The sequence below is a fragment of the Dermacentor silvarum genome, chromosome 8 (assembly GCF_013339745.2).
Source record: "Dermacentor silvarum isolate Dsil-2018 chromosome 8, BIME_Dsil_1.4, whole genome shotgun sequence".
Lineage (NCBI taxonomy): Eukaryota > Metazoa > Arthropoda > Arachnida > Ixodida > Ixodidae > Dermacentor > Dermacentor silvarum.
The window spans coordinates 55,435,004-55,456,039 of NC_051161.1; the positions used below are offsets into that span (position 1 = coordinate 55,435,004).

Here is a 21,036-nt window from a genome sequence, read left to right on the forward strand (position 1 = left end):
AGCATTATCAACACCACCTAGAAGCACAGGCCTACGCACTCTGATCTATGACGTCATGCTACCTTGTCCGCAATTTCCATTGCCAAGGCTGGCGTGACGAAAGCGGTGACGAAAGCGGTGACATCAAAAATTGAAGGACGCTTAAGCTTCGCCTTTAAGAGTGGAACGCGATAGCGTTATCTGGCCCCGTTCGCATCGCATATTTGTTTCAGTGGGCTTTATCGCTACACAGAACGTGGGAAAGCCAGCTTACAAAGACCAAGCTTACACCGATCCCCTTAAAGTCGACTTCACTTTTAAAGAGAAATGCATTGCTAGAAAGACGTTTTTGCAGGGGCAATATAAGTCGTCTTATATTAAAATGTGAAGGCCCTAGCACATTTTTAAATTATTTTGTTAATTGTTTGCTATTGCCCCGACGCACGCGCGTGTCCTAAACGCATTAGGCAGGCGAAGTCCCAATTTGACCTGCCCAGGATGCGACCGCCATCTGGATAGCATTTTCTCAAGTAAATTACCCGAGCGCTCCTTGGTGTGGTAGAAATGCTGGAAAAGGGGTTTGTGTTTGAGTTTCCTCGTAACAGAATTATGCGTTCGCGTACAAATTCAAATTACAATCCGACGCCACCATGTCTGTAGGAAGTGGTTAAGTCGTACTTTGCCGTTTTTCTGACGAATTTCACTGTGAGAAATTCAATTTTTGTTCACCAAAATCCTGCACCACATGGATTGGCCTTCGCGGTCGGGGTGGTTCGGGATGATTTTCTCTTTCGCTAACACCTTGCGCCACGCAGAGCGCCTGCGCGGTCGGGGTGGTTGGGGATGATTTTTTTCTGCCACGGACGCCGGATTTTCTGCGACACGGGGCCCTTAACGCTATCACGTTAAAATCACTGTTGCTTACGCGGGCGCATCCCCGTTAGATTTTATGGCAGTCGGGCCAAGTAGCATGACGTCATGATCAAAGTGCGTAGGCCTTGTGCTATTTAAGTGGTGTTGGCCTTATCCCCGAAAGTGTTCAGTCGGACGCGGCGGTTGCAGTCGTCTCAAGCAACGAAAAAAAAAAAAGAAAAGAAAAGAAACAGACCCCGGCGTGCGTGGCTGCCATCTTCCTCTCTGGCGAATTGCATGCATCGTTCCCTTCCGGCAGTTTATCTGGGCCAGCCGTATACCGCGTGCCGGTTCTTTTTCGTTTGCTTTCGCGCAAACATCTTTCCCTTATCGGCGAGCTCGCAGATCACGAGGCCGTCGGCACAGCCGGGAGCTGTATAGTACGTTGGTCACGAAATTCTCCGCTCCATCGCTGTTGCGTGCGGCAGATACAAGCGTCAGCGTGGGATCCGCTTCCGGCCGGACGCTGTATCGCGAGGTTCCGCTGACTTTGCCCCGGCTTCCGCTCAGCCTGTTGCCGCCGCCGCACGTCGCAGCGAACGGAACGCGCAGCCGAGTGTGCCGCCCTTGAAGCGCGTGGCACGCAAGAGTAGCGACGGCGCCAACGGCTTTCGGAGGTCTTTCGACCGTTGGAGCGAAAGGGAAGGCGCGTCTACGCGTTGCCTTGCTAAAACGGTGCAGCAGGTGTCTGAATTAACACGTGGTGAAGGAAGGCCAGTGTTCGCTGCCCTTGCAACGATTCAGCTAAGCCAATCTATAGACACTTTGCACGTGACGTCACGTACGCCATATTGGAGCTCCACCGCTCCTCCACCACATTGAATGCCTTCGCATAAGCCGAACACGTGTCACGACACGATGTGGCGCGTGCATGCAATAGAACGCATTTATTTGCAACCTGTTGATACGTGATGGAAAGTGACGCAACTTGCTGGAAACTTGTTGAATGCGGTTGTTGGTACGCGATTAGTCGCTTGCCGGATCGTGCTCTGAATCGCACCGCGTCTCTTCAGCAACATGGCGGTGTGCGATGACGTCAGCGCAGGCCGTGTGCTGAAAGTCTGTAGACGTTTGTTTACGGTATGAATATATGCTGTCTTCCGTCGATTTCTGTGGATTGCTTATACCGTACGTAGACTATGAATAGACAAGCAGTGGACTATGCTTCCACGGAAAGCGTAAGTAAAGGCTGCCTCTTTGCGTCTCCATACATTCGTCTCCATACAGCATCTCCATACATTCGCACGCAAATAGCACCGACTCGCCGCCAGAGCTCGCAAAGCTAGTGGGGGGCCGGGGCGGTAGCCGTAAGCGGTACACTTATATTAGCATTTATTACTATTTATATTAACGAAGTGAGCACAGGATGTCTATGATTAGGTGTAGGCAAAAGTGATTTTGAAATCTATACGAAGGCATTGTAGGTTTACAAGACGTTTGCAAACACTTACGTCTAAACCTCTTTTTATAAAAAAAAAAAAAAAAAAAAAAAAAAACTGGGTTCGTGTTCTCAAATACCTCTTACGTTAGTGAAAATTCCAGCCAATGCTGATGCTGAACATATTATTCGCGTATAGGCGGCCAGAAAATGGCAAATAACACTTACAAACAAAAAGTTTTGTAAATTGGCACCTTGTTTCGCGGTACGAATCAGCTGGCGATTGGCCGGCACTCTGGCCCTCGCCAATCACGACATCCATCAAACCGCTCATTCGCGCGAGACTTCGGAACCTGACCGTCTGACGATCCAGACGCCAGTTGCACGTTCCGTCGCGCTGTATCGTTGTTTTGCTGTTAGGCGCACGTCGCGAAGCAAGCAAAAAACCGGTTTTTCACTATGTTTTCTTCACGCGCGCAAGCGAGGACAGGAAGGGCAGCGGCGCTTGCAGTTAAAAGGCGGCTGGCGTGCCCCCCCCCCCCACTTCTCCGTCCTACCTCATTCAGAAGCATCACGCACGATTCATTCTTAGGACATGACGTCATCTTCGGCGTCCACCCTTTTTCTTACCGGTGCGCACCCTCGATTGGTCATCGCTGAGTGTCCAGTCATCGCCGAGAAAGGATGGCTGCTAAAAAGTGCAACCGGTGCAACCCCAACTTGGTGGCGCCGCCGGTAGTGAGGTCAACGAACAAATCGGGTCTCCTGCGATGACGTCATGCTCGACTAGGGCAAGCGGGTACTAGCGCTAGTGGTATTCCTGGAATTTTGGTGGGAAAGAACAAGAAAGAGGAGAGAGAGGTGTTCGGGGACCGCTTCGTGTTTGTTTTCTACCACTGAGAGGTGGAAAAAAGCGTTTCGAAACGCGTGGGCAGTATGATTATGCGCGCCATTTTTCCAGCTTTGAAAGACGCTTTTCGCTATACGAAGATTTCAATGTGTCACCACGCCTTCTAAGCTACTATGCCGAAACGGATTGGTATCACTAAACGCCACACGCCTGTGATTCGTGGTGTAAAAAAAGACGATATAAAAGCTGCTCTTGTTATAGGCAGAAAGCACATTAGGTAGTACACAAAAGAAGCTATCAAGCGATTAAAAAGCGAAGGTACGAAGCGAGCTCTCATGTAGTGTATTGAAGATGCCTCACTTTCACTAGCTCTGGCCGCTAGGTGAGGTGGCAGCATTAGAGTGATTAAGCCCAAGTGGCGCTAGCAAGGTTCAGAGAAATCCGGTGGTGTGTGCCCTTGCTGTCGTCGCCCCTTCCCCCTCTCACTCGGTGTTTGTTTGGGTGAGACATTTGGAACTTACGAGAGCTTTTTTTTTTTTTTTTTTTTTTTTTTTGTTTTTTGTTTTTACGTGCACATTTTATGTCCTGGTATGAAATTAATCTTGGAAAACGAATGCACACATAATGAAAAGAAAAAAATAGAGATAACAGAAGGTGTAGATAAACGCACAAATCCCTTATAAAAACAAAGATATAACTACTTACCGAGCACGTTATCACGGTAGCCTCTGAACATCACCGGGAACGAACGATAGGGCGAGTGCTTGCTAGACAGGTGATTACGATAACATATGTGTGTTGCGACGCCGGTATATTAGGCGAATGGGAAGATATGTAGTAGAACAGCACTTATATACGGTTCACTACTGGGAATGCCGATGTGTGATAATGACATAACCGGGCGCTAATGGCGCTCTTTCCCAAAACTATACAGCGTCGGCGAATGAACCACATAAGTGACAAGTGTGCACACACTGCTTGCGAATGTATGCAAACGTTTTTGCGAATCCGGCATTGTTCTCGCATGCTCGCGTGTCATTCCAGCGTGATATAGCACGTTGACATGCTTTTCCTTGTAGGAGTGAAGCCGTAATACATCGGTAAATGTTGCCTCATTCTAGTCTTCTTAGTTGGAGTCATATAGTTCGTCCAGTTGTTTACATTGTGTACCACCGCTACGACCGCGGTATGCCGCCCTATACGCCCTATACGCGTGAGAACCACGTTACCAAGGTTGCCGTTATTGAGGTGCCCCCGGAATTTTAGTGCGCTTTATATATATATATATATATATATATATATATATATATATATATATATATGTGTGTGTGTGTGTGTGTGTGTGTGTGTGTGTGTGTGTGTGTAGAATGAAAGAGAAAAATAGAAGAGAAGAAAGGCAGAGAGGTTAACCAGACGCACGACCGGTTTGCTACCCTGCACTGGGGGAAGGGGGTATATGAAAGAAGAGAGGGAGAAGAGATAGAGCACCGTTTCTTGCACATTTGTAAAGTTGCACCGAGTCTACACGCAGCCAAGATCTGTCGACTTGAGATATACTTCAACAACGCTTTTGTGCGTTTTTGTATCATTGACGCGTACGACCACGGTCCAAGGATCTTATTTCCGAAAATGGTCTAGTATCCAGCCGGTTCAATGCTGTCGGGAAGTTTTGTTTGGACTACTTATAAATAGTGAAACTATATAGCATCGTTTATGTCAATTCAGTTTGTTTATACGCGACAAGGAGCAGCCGGTACAGTTGTCTGGCTCCGACACTTTCTTTTGTAATTACGTGAATAAGTTATTACGCTGATGGTCCATGGGCTTGCGTTCCCATAGAGCTCTTGCGCTAGAATTGTACGGCAGACAAAGTTTTGGCCAATTGTGATGCTGCACATATTATCAGCGCCGACGGACAGCCAATAGCAAATAACGCTTATGAGTAAAAAAGCTTCGTGAATTAAGCCCGTGGGACTGCATAGAAATGCAATTCACGGCCTCCAGCGCCCAAGCTACTTCCGGGTGGTGCCAGTGAAATCACGTCGTGGCTCGATAGAGGAAAGATACGGGGCGTATAGTCGGGGTCTTTCGAACCTGTCGGCGTATAAATCACACTTGAAGCAGATCCTGCCATCCAGCTGTTCAGGTGTATATAGTAGCAATAAACTTGGGGCCGAATTCATGAATATTTTAGTTTTTAGCTGTCATTTGCCATTTTCCCGCCGCCTTAGTTAATGATACGTTCATAATCAGGATTGGCTGAAATTTTCTCTCACAATTCTAACGTAAGAGCTGTTTTTGTGAATACAGGTCCTGATATGCAAACTGTGCGAAGTATAGTATGTTTTGACGTTACGTTTTGACCAAACGATTTTTACGCTAGTGCTATTTGTAACAGTGCATGCTAGCTCTTTGTGATGTCGGACGTGTTATTAGCGAATTGCGTCAGCCAATAGCAAACAGCAGTTAAGAATAAAAAAAGCATTGCGAACTCGACCCTGGGCACGAATGCACTAAAACTTCTTGCTATAGAATTTTTCGTAAGAAAGAATTTTGGCCAATCCGGTTGCCAGACATATGATAAGCGAATGCGGCCAGCTAATGGCAAAGCGAACTTGCGAAAGAAAAGCTTCGTGAATCTGGCCCCTGTTCTTCAGTGTAAGAGTTAGTCAGCAAATATTTGTTCAGAAGGCGAAAGCGTTGCACTTATTTCGAGGCACTACTTTAATGTACGTGGAACCGAAGAGCAATTTCTGTGAATAATTAATTTAGAAGAACCAACGGTTGGGATTTATAGTTATTAATAGAGCGTCATTATAGCTTGCGGTCGGGTGCTGAATTCTCAAGAAAAAAGTGTCGGAGAGAAATAGGCGACTTCCCTTGTGGACACTAGGCAGTCTGGAAAAAAATAAGAAATGGTCACGCAAGCATAATTTGGAGATAAGTGGCGACGCTGAGAGATTAGCAATTTTTCCTGTGATGGCTGTGTAAATGGTAATGAATGAGTGTTATATTTCATGATTATTATTGTGATGATTATGACGATGACAGCAATGAGACGGAGTTGGGATACGCACAAGTGTAGAATGTTCATTAAAGGGCTTGATGCGCCATCTTTAATTGTTCTATATACATACAGACCCAGTGACCCAAGTTATCGACTTGGGTCACTGAGCGTCACCGAATACACAAGCAAGTTGTGTATTCGGGCACATAACCCAGTGACCCCTGTTGTTAGCCTGGCAAGAAAGCAGTCAGCACATACCTATAGTGGCTCACTCTAGTAGACAAGTTGGTGCACCGGGCATTTGAAAGAGGTTAGGTAATCATCATCATCATCATCATCATCATCATCATCATCATCATCATCATCATCATCATCATCATCATCATCATCATCCATACGGACAAACATAACGCAAAGTGGGTGAAGATTCCCCCCAAAAATGCGAAGCGCATTAAAAAAAATAAGCTCGGCTAATTTATTGTTCCCCCTTTTTTTTTCACGAAAGAAAGACAGTGTTGGTATAGCATACAGAGTTCATTTGATTCAACCGAAGAGCAATATAGAACTTCAGAAGCCTGTATCGGCCCTTGACTCATTGTGTATCGTGCAAGAGAGAGAGAGAGAGCAAGCAGAGGAAAGGCAAATGATATTTAAAACGCGCCTCCTCCCGACTGTTGTGCCTTTCGGAGGCAGCGTGTAAAGACGGTATTATTTCAAGCACGTCGATTGGCGCGGTTATGGCGAAGCAGCAGCGAATCGAATATCGCCTGCTAACCTAATGTATGGGAATTATCGGTATGGGTGTCATCTCTGCGTCGTAGAAAAGTATTTCCTCTTCACGAGTTTTATAAACCTTTCGTTACCGCTGTTTGCCGCCCACAAATTATCACTTCCGACGGCCACAACAGACTACCTTGTGCACTCATTAAAAGGAAAGCAGGTCGATGCATTGACCTGCCTCATCACGCGCGTATATCTTGGCAACACAGTACAATCACTGAGCTGCTTGTGTACACGTATTTATGATGTAAAACAACAGAAAGCACCTAAATGCGGGAAGAAAATAAGCGTGCGGTTAACGTAAACGGCTACAGGAATGAACAAATACAGCGAATGTGTTCGTACTTCTGTCCTCTCACGCGTCCTCCGAGGTAGCACCGGCGCAAATGTGCGCCGTTGCGATCTTTGAGGCCGCTCTTCTAACCGTACATCCATTTCTCTCTCTCTCTCTCTCTCTCTCTCCCCCCCCCCACCCCTTCTCCACATTCTGACTCTTTGCCCTGTTTTAACGTCATTAACTTCGACGAACTCCCCCAAGTCCTTATCCTAATGTAGAGTGTTCGTGACCTCTGATGTGTGGTAAACGATATCACCGGCCAATGTGAGGCATAAATGAAGAACTGTGAGAGCACGAACATCAGCCAGCTCTGCAAATCTCTGCAAATCTTGCAAGCGGCGATAACCAGCGATACCGGCAGAAGTACTCTCAAGTGCACTAAGCACTCTCCTGTGCAAGAGTCGTCTAATGCGATGTTCCCTTCAGGACGACGTACGACCATATTATAGTGTTCTCGCGCGATATGGATAAAAAAAATGTGGGAGGCTGTACGTTCTATGATACGGCGAGTGAAATTGAAACGATCAAAACAGAAGAAACACGCAGTGAACAGGCGTCCTTTTGATCCCGCAATAAGCGCCGAATCACTTCGCTGCTGAAAGAAGGGAGAGGCCCCGTCGGACGGAACAAAACGGCCTGAGCCCCCGAAAACAGTGACAGCATGCATCAATCATCGGTGAAGCGATAGCTCTTGCCAAACGTCTATAGAATCCCCTAGCTTTGTGCGGCAATGCTGTCCGAATTAACGCATAGCAGGCTCATAGGCGGCTCGGCTATAAAATGCACATCTCTCGTTCTGCCTTCTCTGCTTTGTTGCAAACATAAGAGCGAACCACTCACCCCCACGACCCTCCACCCCACACCCTCTTCTTCTTCCCTCCAGCTGGATCCTTTTTGGCTCTGCGATGGGGTCCAAGTGGTTGCGCCCTATAAGTTATCTGCATTCAAAAACAGCGCTCGATGACGTGTTGCGTGCAGTACACTGCCAAACCTGGCTCCATGCAAATTTGCTGACAGTACACTTTCCTGTGAGGGGAGGAGTGGGGGGGGGGGCTGACTTTACACTGCAGTACAGTCAGCCTTCGATCTATGGTAATTCGATTTAATGAAGGCTCCCAGACACATATTCATAAGGCGTAATGTTTTCCATTACTCAAAACAACGAAGGAAATTCAATGTCTCACCCGATTTAACGAAGCCTTCGGGAATAATATGGCTAATGTTTGGATACGCAATGCTTCAGTTCTGGCTACGGACACCATTGACCTGTTATAAGGTTTGCCGCTCCTATGAAGAAACACGCACACGACGCTCTCCAAGTGGGCTCGATGCCTACCACAAGTGCTTATACGCACGCAAAAATGACATCTCTTTTGCTCTTGACTGTGTAGAATAGTATCAGTCGCATGAGCGTTTGAAGTGATTCAGATTTAACGAAGTTCTCGATTTAACGAAATTATTTCTCGAGTCCCGTCGACTTCGTTAAACGGGGGATTGACTAATGCTAAGTGTTCAACCTATAATCTGGTTGGTGGAACTTCAGGTTAACAAACTGCGCAACGAAAATATACGAAACAAGTGAGCGAGGCGTCGTCACTGCAGCGAACTTGATGCGCCCTCAGGACGTGACGTTAGCCAAACACACGCTGAATAGCGCAGGAGGCAGCGTATAGGCGAGCGTCCAGGTCGGCCTCACTATCGGGGTCCCACAAATAAAGGAGAAGGAGGAGGAGAAGGAGAAAGCGTGCTGCCAGCTTGTGCAACTTGTTGCTTTCCCGCTGCACTTGAGCGCGAGTCGATGACCCCGGCCGGAACCGTACGGGGCGTCGGCGTCGAAATGTGGGCCTCCGGCGGCATAGCGGAGCGCCCAGATGCCGCGCGCGGTGTTTCCTTTGGCGCGAAGCGCGTTTCGCGCACGTGTTCTGATCGTGGTTGCGGGGCGCGGTTCGGAGCTGCTTCTTTCCTGCGTGGCCAGTTGTCTCCACCGAGGACAGATCTTGCAGCAGCAGCTGCGTCCCATTTTCCGCAAGGACGCTCTCACGTGGAAGACGCATTTCAAAGCGAAGCTTCTTCCGCGAACCCTTCCAGAGTTTGCCGATTGCGGCTGCTGCTCTTGCTGCAGTCTTGCCGATTATGGCGTGCCGGTTTCCAATAGGCCAATGACACCGGAATGACACTCGCGACGAATTATCGACTTTGCCACTGTCTTTCGCGTCGTACGCTCTCTTACGCCTCTCCTCGGCATTCTTACCTCGACAGACATTTAACAAATTGGCTTCGTCCTCGTGACGTCACTGCGTCGACTCGTGACGTCACTGCGGCGACGTTTCACTGTGTGCCATCGTGTGAACTCCACTTTATACTTCCGCATAGCTGGTGAAACGGTGTAGTGAACATGAACGTGAATATTGCTTGACATTAAAGTTGCGACCTGTGCGGTGCATAAATATTGTCGAGTCGCGTACGTAGAATGACAATAAAGACGAGTGTACGCGTCGCATTTAGTTTTATAGTATTTACTTAACCGCTTCACGAAAGCTTCGCTTCACATAGATTCCAATATGTACGTTGGATCTGCATATGCGTTATTTTCTTTTTGTCCTGTTACTTAATCAAGCTTTTTCAAACTTCTTGACTTTGAGCTCATAAGTTGTTTTTTGCATCATCTTGATTCCACAGACATTTTTATTGCCTTCTTAAAAAGGTAGTCGTCGTTCTTTGTCATTTGCCGAATGTACGCAACGGGTACTGAATGGAGACGTCTGCGCATACAGTCGCGAGCAAAAGTTTGGAGACCACAGATGTTGCGAAAAGATCATTTCTTTCTTTTTTTTTGAAGTGGTACAGACTGCGTCAGCGTGTTCAACCAATGCAATGCACCGACAGCATTCCACGTTGCACGTCGACTCTAAACACTCTATTAACGTTTACAGCAACATCCCCATTTTCTATTAGTGTGACTTTCTAAAGTGTTTTTAGGTTATAGGCCAGCCAGTCAGCGAGAATGGAGGGATAATAGTGAGTGATAAAGAATATTACAAGTGAGTGGACGCCGGATAGCATAGACATGAAAATGGGGCGTGCGACCGCATGCATGTCGAACGTTGTGGAGACGATTGTAATAAGGAAGCGGGAAGAGCGGAAACGGCTTGCACAATTGTGTTCACTTTGCCAATTTCATTCTTGCCTTTCGCAGGGATGGCCCACAATTTCGGACCCTTGTACAGCCGGTTATGACCTTCGTGGACAGTGCGAAGCACTCTGACCTTCGTCGAACCAGCTCAATGATGGCACTTCCTACGAGGTCGAGATGGTCGTCGGTGTCGCTCCTGCGGGCCGTGACGTTGTTAGCATGCGCTTACACCGGAAGCACAGCTGACATCAGAGACTTCCGGGCCCCAGGGGGTCCCGTGCAAAACGTGATATACTTTCCCTCGCAGCGGAATGGCGACGCAGTGATCGTTGGCGGACGAAACGCTCTTTACAAGCTCTCCGCGGACAATTTCTCCCTCGAAGCTACTTACAGGACGGGTCCCGAAAGTGACAGCCCGGAGTGCCCTCCGGATCCCTTAGAGTGCAGCCACAGCAGGACCGACACAGACAACGACAACCGAATCCTGCTCCAGTTAGGCACGTATTCGCTGGTGATGGCCTGCGGGACCACGTCGCAGGGCATCTGCGCCTTTCACCAACCGCTGCGCGACTTGAACGTCAGCAAGCACATGGACAAAAAACTGGTAGTCAACTACGTGGCTTCGAGAGACAGTACCGCCGCCTTCTTCGGCGGCGGCAACAACAAAGCGGTGCTGTTCGTCGGGTCCAGATACGATGGCAGGCCCCTGGAGTACCACCCGTACGCCGTGTCCGCCAGGGTGCTGGGCAAGTCCGATTCGTTCAAGCTCCGCGCGCTCAAGCGGAATGCGGTGTCGTTCGTGAACGTGATCGATCGCTTGAAGAAGTCGTACCGCATCAGCTACGTGTACGGTTTCAGCCACAACGGATTCGCCTACTTCGTGACCGTGCAGAACAAGGGTACGTCCCTGGAGACCTTTGAGACGCGGTTGGTGCGTGTGTGCGAGAGCGACGAGACCTTCCTCACTTACATGGAGATGCCCATCGAGTGTCCGAAGGACGCCGGTCTGCGGTACACCATCGCCACCAGCGCGTCGCTGGGGCCCTCGGGCATGTCGAATACGGGTGACGAGACCAAGGTACTCGCCGTGGCCTTCGGCAGTCCCTTCGGCGGCCGCATGGACGTCAACGACCCGAGCCAGGGCTCGGCGTTGTGCTTCTTCGACATGGGCCGCGTCGAAGAGGCGTTCCGCGAGACCATCGAGAACTGCAACGAGGGCAAGGCGAAGGCCAAGCTGTCGCGCCTGTTCCACAATGACCAGTCGGAGCTGAAGTGCACGCGCTACGTAAGTGACACCTTTAATTGCTCAATCGCTACTGGTTGGTTCTTAGTGCTTGTCGCGTCTAAAAAGCGTCATATATATGTCGCGTGCGAGCTGACATGAAGCCATGTGATTTAAAGCGCGCATCCTGCGCTCCAAAGCCCGCGCTGCTGGCAAAAGAAAACAAAAAGTGGATATAGGGAGTGATGAAAGAATTTCTCTTCAACGCCCCGAAACGATAACTGGTATATAAGAACTTGGTCATGATGTATATATGGACCGTGCACAGAAAGCTCTTATGTAGACACAGTTTGCGAAATGGTGAGCGATCCCGAGCCTGAGGTCGGTCTTATTTATATAAGTAACTATTTGTATGGGAATTTCCTTCTCATGAATCAGCAGAAGGAAATTCCAAGACGAACGAAAATGGGTTGGAGCGCATATGGCAGGTACTCCCAACTCATGACCGGCAGCTTATACCGATATCCTTGTAACGAAAAGTGTGCGGTCATTGCATTCCACCTGCACTACAGTATATGGGGCAGGACTAATAACTGAGAAGGCCGAGAAGAAGCTGAGGTCAACGCAAGGGGCGACGGGATGATAAATGATAGCAATATACATATAACGTTAAGCGACAGGAAGGCGTCGGTATAGACTAGCGATAGAAAACGAGTATAACCGATATTATAATTGAGGTTAAGAGGACGAAATGGATTTTGGCAGGCCATGTAATCTGCAGAGAAGATGACTGGCGTTCTATTAGATCGAGGCGCAGAATGTGTGACAAGGGAAACATATAGTTGAAGTTGGCAGAGGACTACAAATTAGGAAATTTGCAAACATTGCCAGGAGTTAGCCGACGCAAGAAAGTCTAAAAGCGGAGATCGCTGGGAGATCGCCTTTGTCGTGCACTGGACATAAATTAGACTGCCGATGATTATGATTATGATGAACGCATGAGGCAAACTAGAAGCATATCATCATCAACCTATTTTTTATGTCCACTGCAGGACGAAGGCCTCTCCCTGCGATCTCCAATTACATCTGTCTAGCGCTAATTGATTCCAACTTGCGCCTGCAAATTTCCCTATTTCATCACCCCACCTAGTTTTCTGCCGTCCTCGACTACGCTTCCCTTCTCTTGGTATCCATTCCGTAACTCTAATGGTTCACCGGTTATCCATCTTACGCATTAAATGGCCTGCCCAGCTCCATTTTTTTGTCTTGATGTCAATTAGAAAATCGGCTGCCCCCGTTTGTTCTCTGATCCACACCGCTATCTTCCCGTATCTTAACGTTAGGCCTAAATTTTTTTTCGTTCCGTTGCTCTTTGTGCGGTCCTTAAAATGTTCTCGAGCTTCTATGTTAACCTCCAAGTTTCTGCCAAATCTGACTGGGAGTTGAAAAGAAAAGTGTATAATCATTGCATTCTACCGGTGCTAGCATATGGTGCAAAAGAGCATATAAACGCGCAAAGCTGAACCATCGCGTTGCATTTGCTCCTTCCAGGAGCCAAGCGGTGACTTCCTGTGCTCTCCCGGTGTGAACAACTATATCGAAGGCGTGCTTCCGCTCATCGGCAGAGCGGCCATCGTTTTGGACAAAAGGCTGGCGACAGCCGTCACCGTTATGCAGCAGAACAGCACCACCGTCATATGGGTGGGCGACCACCTGGGATTCCTATATAAGGTATGTGCAAAGAAAATAGTAAGCTGGGATGTCTTGTGCACAAGTGGCGAAGAAATGAATGAATGAATAGAACTTTATTTGGCTCTATACAACGTGCTCCCGCTTGTTGGCTGCAGCACTGCAGAATAAGGTAACTTCCTTATGATGGGTTAGCTTTCAGGGCTCGTTATTGCAGGACAGAAAATGACCGTTGTGCGCAAGCATCTGCGCCTGATGTTCACTCGGGCTCTGACGAGTGTATATATATTTTATAGTATCCACTGCACAGTTTTCGCCATGTGTTGTTGGAGACCGATTAGTGCATTCAGTTTCCTACAACTATATAGACGGAACTCTGCCGCTGCAATCGTTCAGTCACCATGGGAATGATGGGTAGTATACCTGGATTTGTCTGATCTTGGTACTTGCGGATTCAGACGTTCTTGTGGCTCCGTTTATTACGCTTTATCTGGGCCTAAATCTGACTAAATTTCAAAGCAATTTATGCGTTTTTAAAGCAGGAGGTAAGAAAACTCTACAAGAACGCGTATTCGCTGCTAATTGCAGTTGTTCCGGTTGTCCATGCGTCAGTGGCATAATGGTTTCAATATGAGGCTTCTGTGCTAGGGGTCCTGTGTTCGATTCCTGTCGTCGGATATGTTTTATTAAATTATTTATAAAGCAGTAATTTCTTAAACGTGATCACATGGCAAAGTCATGAAGACATTAAATGCCGGACGGACGAAGTTTAGGCAAATCCATATACTACCTATCATTCCCATGCTGAATGAGCTGTCCTGTAGACTATCTATCTATCTATCTATCTATCTATCTATCTATCTATCTATCTATCTATCTATCTATCTATCTATCTATCTATCTATCTATCTATCTATCTATCTATCTATCTATCTATCTATCTATCTATCTATCTATCTATCTATCTATCTATCTATCTATCTATCTATCTATCTATCTATCTATCTATCTATCTATCTATCTATCTATCTATCTATCTATCTATCTATCTATCTATCTATCTATCTATCTATCTATCTATCTATCTATCTATCTATCTATCTATTCTAAAGGTGTTTATTTGGAAGAGCTCGGAGCAGCGCAACGTCGACGGGCAGGGCAGTCACAGCTTCCAATCACGAGAGCCGTTGCTGAGCGAGAGCGCTCGACCCACAGCGTTTAGAGCTAGTAGCGCTGAATCCACTAGCGTCTCTCTTCTTCGCTACAATATATATATATATATATATATATATATATATATATATTATATATTCTCTCTTGGTTATGTGGTGCCACTGCAACACTTAATAGGTCACATATACTTGGTTCAGTGCATCTGAATGGTGTTCGTGAAAGACATGTGCGAGTTACGTTGAACATGTGCAGACGCAACCAGGCAGTGCGCATAGCTCTGATATACATAATAAATGCCTTAATATGTATGTGTGCATGCATTTCTGTCTTTATTTTTGTGCGTCGACTGACGTTCACTTGCTTTTATTGATGTGATTGTAATTTGCGCATTGTAAAAGGTCACACATTTATCTGCTGGTGTTCCGTGCGCTGTGACTGTGCGTATGCCTTGTTGCCAACTTTTAGCTTGGAATTGCTGGTCACGCATGAAATACTTTATTTTATTCGTGCGGTCTTCTTTTCTTACGCGTCTTTTCTTTCTCTTGTTTCTATATTTCTTAGTCCACTTGATATACTGGCGATTATGGGATAGTCCTCCCAAGTTTTCTACCTTGATGGAATGCAGCTTTACTGCAGTGCACTTAGGCACTATACAGCGATGCTGCTTCAAGCGCGCTGTTTATTACATGATTATAAGATCACCACTATAGTGTTATATTTCAGAAACTGCTATCCCAAAGAGTTACCGTCAATAAAGGAACTCTCCACGCCAATGAGTTAAGTGGGCTTACAAGTACACACACATTAGCATACTGGAAGGGAAGTATTGGGCGTATTTAAGGCTCTTATACCGCTCCGATGATTAGTCTTCCGTTATTCACTGCCTATGTGCAAGCAGCAGGACAATGTCAAATGCATAAGTTTCTCTGGTAAGAAGACTGATTACCAGCAGCCGACTGTGTAAGTTTCAAGCTGAGCAAGGAAGCACGATGCGCGTATTGATTTCGAAGACAGCTCTTGCACAACGACGAAAAAAAAAATGAAAAGAAAGAAAAATGAAAAACAAATTGAAAAGCGGGATCTGATGGCAGGCGTTACAACATTCAGCACACGATACTAGAAAAATTTTGTCTTTCTTAAAATGAATTTTTAAAACAATATTTTGCAGTGCTTCATTACAATCCCACGAAAACATCCCTTGTCTCTTGTTCTGCGTCGGCAGCTTGTTCAAATTATGTCGTTGTACGTTGTGCCGTAGTACAGAACGTGACCGCGTAGAGGTCTCGGAGATACCATTTCTTTTTATGGCGATCATCGCGGGCATTGAATGTATTGCGGGAGCGGTAAAACAATAAACTTGCTAACTAGGGATCATATCGCGGGCCAATTCTTGGAGCACTTTAGATAAGGGACCTGATTTACGAGTATATCTTACGAACTTTTTTCTCTTGCTAACGGATAACGGGGACGTAGCGAAAATACGAAAAAAAAAAGAAAAATACCATGTAGACCTTAAGTTTAAAGCCGTCGATTAGAGAGGCCCAGTTCGTTAATACGTATATTTATTCTTGCAGTTTAATTGCAAACGCCGCCCTTATGAACCGTGCTCCTTCGGACGCTAATGAATGCCTTTCACGTAAAAAGTTTGTGCTGGCCGAACACAAAATGTACGCACTTTAGCGATAATTTGGAAGTTTACTATGCACTAATGGCAAATTTGTTGTGCTCCATTGCAACTTCGTGCTGAAAATTTTGTCGGGTTGGCTTTATTTGTGCGTCAAAGTACAGTCGGCGTCAAACGTTTACGGGCCGCAGTATATATGACAAAACGTTGAATTTTCGAGCAGTTTGCCACCACCAGCCAATGAAACAGTACACTACACCATGTTGTTCGCATGTACATAAGCTCAGTCAGGAAATCAGGCTGCTGAAATATTCTACTCATCTTCATAAACCAGCGGTCCGTAAAGTTGTGACGCTGACTGTGCCTAGCATTTAACGTGGCCACCCGTCTAACGTTCTGTTCCTTGCAGTACGTACTGCATGGCGAGTCATCGAAGTTGCTCTTCTCGAAGGACCTCTCCAATGGCGAAGGCATTCCTATAGGGAAGAGCACGGCTGTGGACAGCAATGGAGCCTATGGTTACTTCCTGATGGGCGACAGGGTCAGTACACCAGGCCGTTTCTTTACCTTTTCCTAATTTATATTTTAGTGAATGTTAGCGTGATGTTTGCATCGCAGTAGAGAGTCTGAACACCGGCACCAGCGTTAAGAAGTGCTTCATCGTTGCTTCAGCCACGTCGGAAAAGTTACTAAAAAGAAAAAAAAAAACATGAGAATAGTAGAGCTGAGGGGTTTGAATTTTACTTACAGAAATAAATGCTCTTTATGAACGAAAAATAAACGAAAGGCACTTACGTCTGGTGTACGCCGTGATTGAAAGAAACGCGGGTGACCTCGCAGTCGGCAACTTCCAGCGAATGCAAATCCTTGTAAATGACCTTTTGTTAAAGAATGGCAGTGAAGTAATTCCCGAGGCGGACGACCAATTAGATGCAATGCATTTCTAAGCGGACGAAAAAGGTGCGCTGCTTTCGACGTGTGGGCTTCGGCGAGCTGGCCGTTTCTATTATGATTTGCTTGTTTAATTATACGTAACCACGTTCGCCCGGTTGTCGTGTCGTCTTTTTAGTTACTTTTCTTTATTTTTTTGTTTATGAACATGCTCTAACTTGAAGTTGCGTGCATTGTCTCTCTTACAAAACTCTGTTCTCTCGATCTCTCTTTCGCTTTACTCGCGTAGCCTGTAAGCCTCCGTCTTTCTATTACTGAATGTTATTGTGTTTCTGCATTGTACACTGTACACAATGGGCAGCTTCTTGCGAACATTGTCATATTGTGTTTCATTTTGAGGAAGAAAGAAAAGGGAGGAAATAAAGGAAACAAATAAAGTAAGAACGAAAGAGAAAAGAGTGAAGTAAAATAGAACATACTCAACATAGGGCGGAAAAGGTAAGCGCTTAGTTTCATATTTATAGGAAAAATCGTGACTGGACGTTGACGCATGCGCGGCGCATGCCAAGAACGGAGGATTGACGGATAATCGGATGGCTACTACTAGCAGAAAAAAAAATTCTGGGGTTGTACGTTCCGATATCACGATCTGATGAGGCACGTTTTAGTAAAGGGGGGTGGAGAGGACTACGGATTAATTTTGACCACCCGGGATACCTTAACGGATGGTCAGGACTGTGGAGTCCATATAATAATTTATTTTCCTTTGCACAGAAGAAGGAAAAATACCGATAAGTCTACCTTTGTCACAAAATGAGCGTGCGTACTAATAGAAAAACTTAGCGTATGACGAAAGCTCGTCTGGTCGGGGATGATCACGGCACGGTTGTGTAAAAGCACGGACATCGACCACATAAGATACCAGGGACGAAATTCACAAATATTGACGTTCGTAAGTGCTCTTTGCGTTTGGTCGGCCGGCCACAGTCGCTAATAATGTGCCCAGCAACAGGTTTGGCTAGAACTTTCTCTTGCGAACAACTCCAGAGACAGAGCTTCTTGTGAATACGGACTTAAACACAAAAACAGAATACGTTTCGGATGGAGCGTTATTCACAACCTTGTAGTACTTTATGCTCGCACTTTATAGTATTTGCGATGTCCACAGTATTTGTGAGGAAAAAGAAGCGTACTTGCGGGTCGAGGGCCTAGGAATGGATGACAAGGAAGAAGGAAACGCCAACAACAAGAGACAAGAGACAACAACAACAACAACATATGGAACAAGCGTTGTGTCTCATTTCTTCATTACATATTTCATGTGGTCGGCGTTCGTGTTTTTACATAACTGTGCCGCATTAGTGAGGCAATCAGTCCTGGTCAATGGAGATAAATAAGCTCAATGAAAGAATGCGCCAACGCTGCCTCAGAGGTGCTTCTTTTTGTCGCCTTCTTTATGCGTGTACGCACATGCGTGTACGCACGTGCGTGTGCATCGCGGGGCGTTTCGTTTTTGCGATTTTCTTTTCCCCATGATATGTATCGCCGAAATCATTGCTCAAGTGGTCTATCCTGGGGATTGTGCGAACTTTGCAAGCGTTTTCCGAAGTATACTGGCGCTGCTATTAAGTACATCGGGTTGATCATTGTATCATTTCTATGGGTGAGGGACAGAAAAAGAAAAAAAAAGAACTGATATAGAATGGCGGCAGATAGGGCTAGTCAGTATTCTATCGTGTTGGAAGAGTTCAGAGAACGAAGCATAGTAACAACAGGACGACATCACACAGGGACGATCGCTCGATCCTGCCTGTCGTCCTGTTGTGTCTGCTTCGCGCTGCATGCTCCTACATTATATAGAATGCTGTTTTTAACGCGATAGCGTTAAGGGCCCCGTGTCGCAGAAAATCCGGTGTCGGCGTCGGCGTAAGCACCGGCGTCTGGCGGAAATAATCATGCCGAACCACATCATCCCGAACCACCCCGTCCGGGCAGGCCCTTCGCGTGGCGCAAAGCGTTAGTGAACAAAAATTGAATTTCTCAAAGTTAAATCCGTCAGAAAAATCGTAAAGTACGACTTAGCCACAACCTACAGACGTGATAGCGTCGGATTGTAATTGGAATATACGAGACAAAAGCCTGATATGCAGCCAGAGATCTTTGAATACTATCGCGTGTCACTCTTAAAGGCGAAGCTTAAGCGTCCTCCAATTCTGATGGCGTTTCGCTGTGCTTTGGTTCTAGGCAACATCGAGGGGAATGTTGAAAACCGAGCCTTTCTAAATTTTGATAGAGCCCCATGTCACAGAAAATGCGGTGTCGGTGTCGGCGTCAACGGCGTCCAATAACGCTATCGCGTTCCACTCTTAAAGGCGAAGCTTAAGCGTACTCCACGTTTTTCTATGATGTATAAGAATGAAAGAAAAAAAAGTTGTTTAATGCGTAATTGCAAGGGCTAATAGTTAAGGTCAACTTCAGTACATTGCACCGTCATTCAGGAGTAACGTGACAGCGGTGATGTAAAAAAAAAAAAAGGACTCGCATAAAAATTGCCGCATATATGATGTCAGTCGACACGCAAGTACTACGACGTGAACGAGTCTCTGGACAGTGATTGCGTGTAACAACTGACGGGCAACTTGACATCTTGCAAGCGCCAGGAACTCCTGCTTTTTTGACGTTGACATAGAGCCCTTGCGGTGCTTGCGACGTATATATGAAAGGAAAGAGAAAAAAAATCGAATAGAAACAAAAGTAAAACTCACGTCATGGAAAAAGTGAATGGCGAAAGGGTCTTATCTGGGGCGAATGCGAAGAACATAATTGTGCGCGCACTGTGCAAAGAAAAAAAAAAAAAAAGGCGAGAAGTTCACAGGCCACTCTGCAGTGGCGACTGAGGAGGAGAGCAGGAGATAGCGTCGGCGAAGCTGCCTGATGTCTGTTGGCTGACACTTTCTTTAACTCGGAATTGTAACTTTGAAGTCTAAGCTGTAGACTATAGTACCGCCTGTCCTAGCTAACGTTAGCCAAGCTAATTTAAACGAAAACAAAGATGTAGAAAGCATGGTGCAAGATACAGTTATAAAACTTATGGTGTTTGGTCTTGAGAGGTCTGGCGATGGAACGCTGTAGATCTTAGGATCGCATCTTGCCTCGTGTTTTCTTTATCTTTTCTTTTCTTTTTTTTGTTAAACAGCTTTGCTAACGTTTGCTGGGACACCCTATATACGATAATCTTGTACGAATGTCGCGGATAAGAAAGTTCTCTTGTTTTGCGGGCGCGTGTACTTTCGTTTCTTTTTTTTTTTTTTTTGCTTTCCGGAATCAGATTCGGTTTTTAAAAAATATCCGAGACTTTGTGAATAAATTTTGAGGAACGCTAAGAACAAACATTTTCAACACGTCTTTAATAGCGGGAACTCGGAGCGGTGTCGTGTGGCGCGAAATAAGCAAACTACTATACTACCTAAATCTCGTAAACAGCAGGAGTTAGGGCTAATAGTTGATAATAAAGCAATTAATGGTGAAGAATTAGCTGACGAGTTTAACAAACACTTCACGTCATTACGCTTAAACACGCATGATGTAAACGCGACTTCCTTTCTGAAAGAGCCAAACAGACACACAGCTTTTTCAAACCTACAACACCCGAGGAGGTATATATACTCGGCTTTTACGTCGTTAAAGAACAGCACATCGCGCGATATAAATGGACTTGAGATTGGGCCCATTAAATTTGTGCTTGACCTTTTGTTGCAAGCGCTACTCACATTTTTAATCTTTGTTTATCCAGTGGCGTCTTTCCTGAGAAAATGCAGCACGCAAAAGTAATGGTTTTATTTAAGTCCGGAAACAAGAACGAGTTAACAAATCATAGGCCAGTATCTGTACTTACTGTGGTTTAGAAGGGCCTAGAAAAAATCATTTGCGAGAGAATTACGTCATTTTTGTGATAAGTACACTATCTTATCAGATATGCACTTTGGTTTCCGGCATGGAATGTCTACAGAGTTTGCTCTGCTAATGCAAAAAGAACTAATCCTAAATAAATTCGAGAGTAA

General features: G+C 46.0%; 1 protein-coding gene across 4 annotated transcripts in view; it reads left to right on the plus strand.

Annotated features, from left to right (window-relative positions):
* Nucleotides 1-21,036, plus strand: part of LOC119461277 (hepatocyte growth factor receptor-like) — a 61,326-nt gene that overhangs the window by 11,129 nt on the left and 29,161 nt on the right. For all 4 annotated transcript variants that reach the window (XM_049672230.1, XM_037722518.2, XM_049672232.1 and 1 more), the window contains exons 2-4: nt 10,440-11,661; nt 13,150-13,329; nt 16,494-16,625. In XM_049672230.1, the coding sequence (XP_049528187.1) occupies nt 10,477-11,661; nt 13,150-13,329; nt 16,494-16,625 (1,497 nt within the window). In that variant the 5' untranslated portion in view covers nt 10,440-10,476. The remainder of the gene's footprint in view (nt 1-10,439; nt 11,662-13,149; nt 13,330-16,493; nt 16,626-21,036) is intronic.